Genomic DNA, 6,095 nt, shown 5'->3' with positions numbered 1-6,095 from the left:
AGGTGGTCAAGTGCCCACCTACTTCTTCCCCATTTCCCATCATCAGCTTCATTGATGAGGTCTTTGGCTAACTTTCGGCTGCTTTTCCCCAGTTCGGAAATTTTCCGTTGCTTATTAGTCCTTAATGAGAAAATTTTAAAACAGTATATGTGGAATCCAAGGAAGATACTCTTGCACTCATTGGGTGCAAAATATAAAAGTATTCTATTATGACTCCTGTGCTTGTGAGGCAAAATCATTGAGGCAAAAGATGAAAGTATTCAATTATGTCTCCTATGCAAAATTATTGAGGAAAACAAGACTATTCACCCACTAAAGTTGAAATGGAAAGTTTTAGAGCTAGCACTCATTGATTCCTTTTGCTAAACTAATACATTGTTTTTTAACCTAATGTTCTAATGTACTAATCCCTGTTGCTAAACAAAGCAACCTATATCAGAACGGCTCAAGAGAGAGCTTCAAGGTGCTATCTGTGACTTCCAGGGAAGTAGGTTAAACAGTTTTGAAGTTCTGTGGGCTTCCTCTCATAGTTGTTATTGATGAAGACGAATGGGTAGGTAAAACTTAGTCTCCAGATTCAGCTAGTTCATCCCTAGTTCATCCCCAGAAGCACTGCTGCTTGTTTTCATCTACAAGGGCTGACACAAGATATGGTTTGAGCCTTAAATCTGTGGTATTGGCATGCTTCTCCCCTTTCTCTCAGCCAGAGCCCTGCTCTGTTAGTAGCTGCACTTTCACTAGATAAGTATGTAGGCAGAAAGAGTCTCAAGTTTTACAAAGTTATTTTGAAGGATCAGCTCTCTGCGGTGAGGTGGAGCAAGAAGGGAAGGGAGGGCAATGGGCACCCACTGACTGCCCTGATCCCCATGGAACACCTGTGCAGTTGGGAACAAGATGCTTCAGGGCACCCAGGTCAGGATGGGGCCTCTAGCTGCTCCTTCTCTCCCTCTGAGCATCCCAACAATGTCTGGAAAGGGAGCATCTAGTTTCATGCTTCCAAGATGCTGTAGGAGCTTTTGCCCCACCATGGGGCTGCTTTGGAGAAAGTACTAAAGAGGCATTACTGTGTAAATAGGGTTTAGCTTTGTACTTAAAACAAGTAGTTCCTAAGTACCATGGTTATTATCTCCTTGATCTTCATTTATTTTCACTATGGTTTTACCTCATTTGTTTGAATACAACCACATAACTAAAACTTATTATTTCTTCTCTCCAGAATTTGTTACGCCTTTAAAAAGATGACTTAAAGAAAAAAAAAAAAGTATAATTAATCCATTAACTTACCTGAATTAGTTTAGCACCATGCCAGAGTCACACAATTTTATTTGCTCTTACCGAGAAAGTATACTGACATCCGTGTATATTGTTTCCCAGATTTTGGGGGCAAGATGCTTCTCCTTTAGAGACAGTTCAGATTAAATCTTCTGTTTAAATGGGAGAGCAATTGCAGCTGCAGCAGTCATTTCTGTAGTCATAGTTCTTGCAGTCATTCCCAGTGGGAAGGTAAAGAACTCAGTGATTTGCCACCCTCCTTTATTTCACAGGCTCTGGACCCTCCAGAGCTGCACTGACTCTTAGTTTGCGTTACAAGTGCATTCTAGTGAAAGGATTTTGTACTTTGAGTCCTTGGCCAATGGGCTGGGCAATCAGCAACCATATCAGTTTTGCTGTGAGCATGTATTGAATTGTGCCCATGAGGCAGGCCTGGCTCTATGTCCAGACAGGGGGACAGGAGGCTGCACAACAGCCCCAGGAAAGGGATCAGGGTTCTAGTCACGGCAGCTTGTGTTGGACTTGTTCAGCCTGGAGAAGAAAAGGCGACAGGGACACCTCATTGCAGCCTTCCAGCATTTAAAGGGAGATTGTGGGGGTGAAATGAACTGTTTATGAGGCTGGGTAAGAGACAGGACAAGAGGGACTGGTTTTGAACTAAAGGAGGGGAGATTTGGATTAGATGTCAAGGGGAAGTTTTTTACGAAGAGGGTGGTGAGGTGCTGGAAGAAGCAGCCCGAAGAGGTTGTGGATGCCCTGTCCCTGGAAATACTGAAGATCAGGTTGGATGGGGTCCTGGACACTCTGATCTAGTACTTGATCTAGGGGCTGGCAGCCCTGCCAGGGTGGGGGATTGAACATTTATAAACCTCAAGGTCCCTCCCAACCCAAGCCGTTCTACAGGGCTGTGATTAGGAGGAGCTCTCTCAGAGCGTGAGGTGTGCAAATGTTACCTAGTCTTTTACTCCACAGCAAAGAATCTAGAGCATAATGCTTAGAGAAAAGCATTCCACCGCTGTTAGAAGCACTGCTACTATTTCCTGTTGAAAGACAATACACAAATTCCATCTGAGATTGTCACGGTATTATCTAAGGGTCTGCATCTGTGACAAGGGAGACAGGCCCGGAAAGAAAAAAAAAAAAAAAAAGAAGAAGAGAAAAGAGAAAAAAAAATTGTTGGCGGGTAGGGGCCAGCCCCGGGCGGTCCGGCAGCTAAAGCGGCAGGGAAGCCGCGGACCCACACCCTGGGGAAACAAAGGGAAGAGGGGAAAGGCAGGGGACTCGTAGGCATATCTAACACAAAAACAGCGGCACCAATCTGAGGAGGAACAACTAATTTTACTAAATATATCAAAAATGAGGCTAGTAGAATTATAACAGAGAGTTTACAGGCTGAAAGTCTTACACAGCAAACTGCAGGAGGACCACGTGCTTTCTCCACCGGGCAGGAAGGAACAGACCCGCATCTCCCAGGTGGCTTCATCACCCCTTCCAACACAAAGACCCCTGGGGCGTGCACCTCCTTCCCTCCCCCTCAGAGGACCACACCAAAAAAGGCAGTTTGCAGTAACCAGGGAATTAACTCTTTAACTGCCCGTACCTTACATGATGTAATGATGTGGAATACCGACAACAAAAATCACAAAACCATAACAGAGATTTCACCATGAAATGAGTGAATGACTTTAAAAAAGGACATGAGAACAGGTTTATTATATAAACTTCTTATTTCCAGAAATATTAAATGAGTAAATAGATAAGTACACAAAAAAAGGGGCATGAGAACTGAGAAGGGTAATAACTGCAACATGCTATTTCCAGAACTACTACAGACTAGGAATAAGTAAGTGAGGGCTGCTGTGGTGCTGCCTGCAGTGGGTCCCGCACTATGGGGCTGTCCCATGGCCGGCATCCGCCCGGTGCTGGCAGCAGCTGCACGTTGGGCAGTGCGGGGCTGCCTGGTGCTGGCTGCAGGTGCACGTTGGGCAGTGCAGGGCTGCCTGGGGCTGCCAGTCCGGTGGCATCATCATGGCCGCTACCCTCATGGCCATTGCAAAGCAGGAGCCAAGGAAAGGCAGGGCGTCCCAGGGAGCCTGCAGCTGTGGTGTTTCTGGGGGCTGGGGGAGCTCCTGCTGAGGATGGCCAGGTGTGAAAGAGGGGAGCAGGAAGGGCAGAGAGCCGTGTGCTGGAGGAGCACAAGTGGCACCCAGCATCTGGCTGCTGCTCGGTGGTGGTGTGGAGGGGGGCAGAGCCCGGCACTGTTCCAGTGCTGGTGCTGCAGCGGGGCCTGGCAGGCTGTAAGCTGGGGCCCCAGGGGTGTCATTCTTGGGGCGCTTGGCTGGCGGGGGCCCCATGGGTGCTGCTGCCTGTGTGCCTTGTGGCTGCACTGCCTGCAGGCTCCTCTCAGGCCCAGCAGCTGCTCCCTGTGTGGGCTGGGCACCTGGGCTGCTCCTCTGGGGGCTCTCATTCAGAGCCTCCTGCAGCTCAAGGCCAGGGGCAGGGCCAGGGGCAGCGACAGCTCTTCTCTTCAGGGCCGCTCTTCTCTTGCAGTGCTCCAGGAGCCATGGGTAATCTCTTCTGAAGAATGGGCTGGAGTAGAGAAGTAACTGAAAAAGGTAAAGGAGAAGAGTTAGGTGCTGTCAGTGTGGGGCTGAGGGACAGCAAGATGCAGGAACAAGGACTTCTAATGGCTGAGGGCAAATGTGGCTATGAACAAGGCTTACGGGTGTCTTAGTTTCAGCTGGGATGGAATTGTATTCTTCAGAGTGCTGGTATGATGCTATGGTTTGGTTCTAGCAGTAAAACAATGCTGACAGCACACCGATGTCTATAGTTGCTGCTAAGCAGCGCTGGACAGAGCCAAGGCCATTCTTAGCAAAGGGCCCAAGGAGCTGGGAGGGAACAGGATCAGGGCAGCTGACTTAAACTGGCCAAAAGAATATTCCATGCGATATGACATCATGTGGAAAGTGTCTTGAAGGGGGGAGGGGAGTTCATCTCACACTATTACACTGCTCAGGAGCTAGATGGGCTTCAGTCAAGGGATGGTGAGCAATTGCTTGTGCATCACTTGTTATATACATTCATATACTTATATACTGGCTTAATTTTTATCCTTTTTTAGTAAGTAGTTTTATCACAACCCACAAGTTCTCCTTTTTTTCCCTAAATCTCTCCCACAACCCTCTGGGAAGGGAGCAAGTGAGCAAACAACTGTGTGGTGCTGAGCCACCTGCTGAGTTAAACCACACCAATAGGTCACTTTAATCCTACAGCTCAGGCTGACTGAAAAAAGATATTTTGTGAGTTTACTGTGAGAGACAGTTTACGTGGGGAACAACTGATGCGCTTACCTTCCTACAGGCAGCACTTGCTTCTTCCTCAGCCAGAAACTCAGGAAGGGACGCAGATCTTTCCAGGTCCTGTGGCACTTTGGTGAAGCCGTAGTGGTTGAGCTGGCGAACAAAGCTTTTCATACCTGTACACCGAAATGCTCTCACAGGCGCTTCCTTGGCCAGGACTTCCACCATAAACAGTTCTTCATCGATTACAATGCAGTTTCCTCTGTGACCCCACCAAATGCTCTTCACTTGGTCACATTCAGCCAGTACCCAGAGTTTCTGTGGGAAGCTGAGGGGTGAGAAGACACTGGCTTGGCCAGTGCTTTCCTCGGAGGAACTCAGAGGTAAACCTTTTGTTTCCTCTTCATCAGGAACCATTTCTGAGTCCTTTACTTCCATTATTGATTTTCCAGCAGCGTGACCAGTTGCTGCTTGGTTCTGTCCTGACGGATCACTAAAAGCGGAGTCTGAGCTCTCAAACAGCTCCTCCAGATCAGAAGCAGAAGCTGTTTCTGCTGCTGAAGCTTCCATTTCAGTGTCTCCTGTCTGGTTTGGACCAAAGATTGAGCTTGCACCCACTTGTGCAGCGAGCCAGTCTTTCACCTGCCTGTTGGCAAGGGAAATCCACCAACACTGCCTGGGGTGGGAGATGCTCAGGTATCACTGTGATGGCCTTGTGTAGGCACTGTGACATCAGCGTGTGGTGCCCAAGGCTGGGCTGGCTGGAGCTGCCTGAGCTGATGTCACTGAGCAGCACTTGTTGCTGGTTCTGCCCAGAGCCATGGCTATTTGAACTTGACTCAAGAGGCAAATAGAGCTGTGTTGGAAGGAGACCAACCCTCACTGAGGCCTTGCTTCCCCTTCCCTGTGTGCTCCCATGAGTAGCTCCCTGCTGGCCTCCTGGGTGTGCAGAGGGCTGGTTCTGCAGAGGGGCTGGAAATCGCTTTCCCAAGCACTGGTACCCAAATAAAATAGCAATCTCTTGTGTCCACCTCTTTGCCAATGCTGTGTGATTTCCATAGCAGGGCTCATGCAAGGGAGTAGCTCTGTGCCCAGGTGATGTTCTGCAATGTCAGCAGCGGCGCAGAAGCTGCTCTGTAGGTCCAGAGTGGAGAAGGACACTAAATACACTGTGCTGATGGCGTAAACAGGAGGTGTGCAACCGTTCTTTGGTTCCTTTGCTTTTTTTGATATTTTAGAAATTGTGAAAGCAAGCCAACCAAATCAGAGATGTTCTCAAAGCCTTTAAAATCACACCCCTCTGTATAGGATCAAGCGCTTTCTCGGTAAAGGCAGGGTATGATCTAAAGGCATTGGCTGGATGCAGGGCTGGAGCTGATGCAAAGTTTGAGGACTACGCTAACCTGGAGGAGATATTGAGCCCCTACATTTCAAAGTGACCTCGCAGAGGTCTTTGAGCAACCTTGTTCTGTGGGAGGTGTCCCAGCCTCCAGTGGGGAGGTTGGAGCTAGATGGTCTTAT

At 48.5% G+C, this 6,095-nt stretch overlaps 1 protein-coding gene across 1 annotated transcript; it reads right to left on the bottom strand.

Moving 5' to 3' along the window:
- LOC110397001 (heat shock transcription factor, X-linked-like) lies at positions 2,989-5,800 on the bottom strand. Its single transcript, XM_021392927.1, has 2 exons — positions 4,626-5,800; positions 2,989-3,878 (listed from the first exon to the last, which is right to left on the bottom strand). Exons 1-2 carry the CDS (start codon positions 5,142-5,144, stop codon positions 3,159-3,161), a joined length of 1,239 nt encoding a protein of 412 aa, XP_021248602.1. The 5' UTR covers positions 5,145-5,800; the 3' UTR covers positions 2,989-3,158.

Source organism: Numida meleagris, chromosome 1, assembly GCF_002078875.1.
Source record: "Numida meleagris isolate 19003 breed g44 Domestic line chromosome 1, NumMel1.0, whole genome shotgun sequence".
Taxonomy (NCBI): Eukaryota; Metazoa; Chordata; class Aves; order Galliformes; family Numididae; genus Numida; species Numida meleagris.
This window is presented reverse-complemented; position numbering and strand designations above follow the sequence as displayed.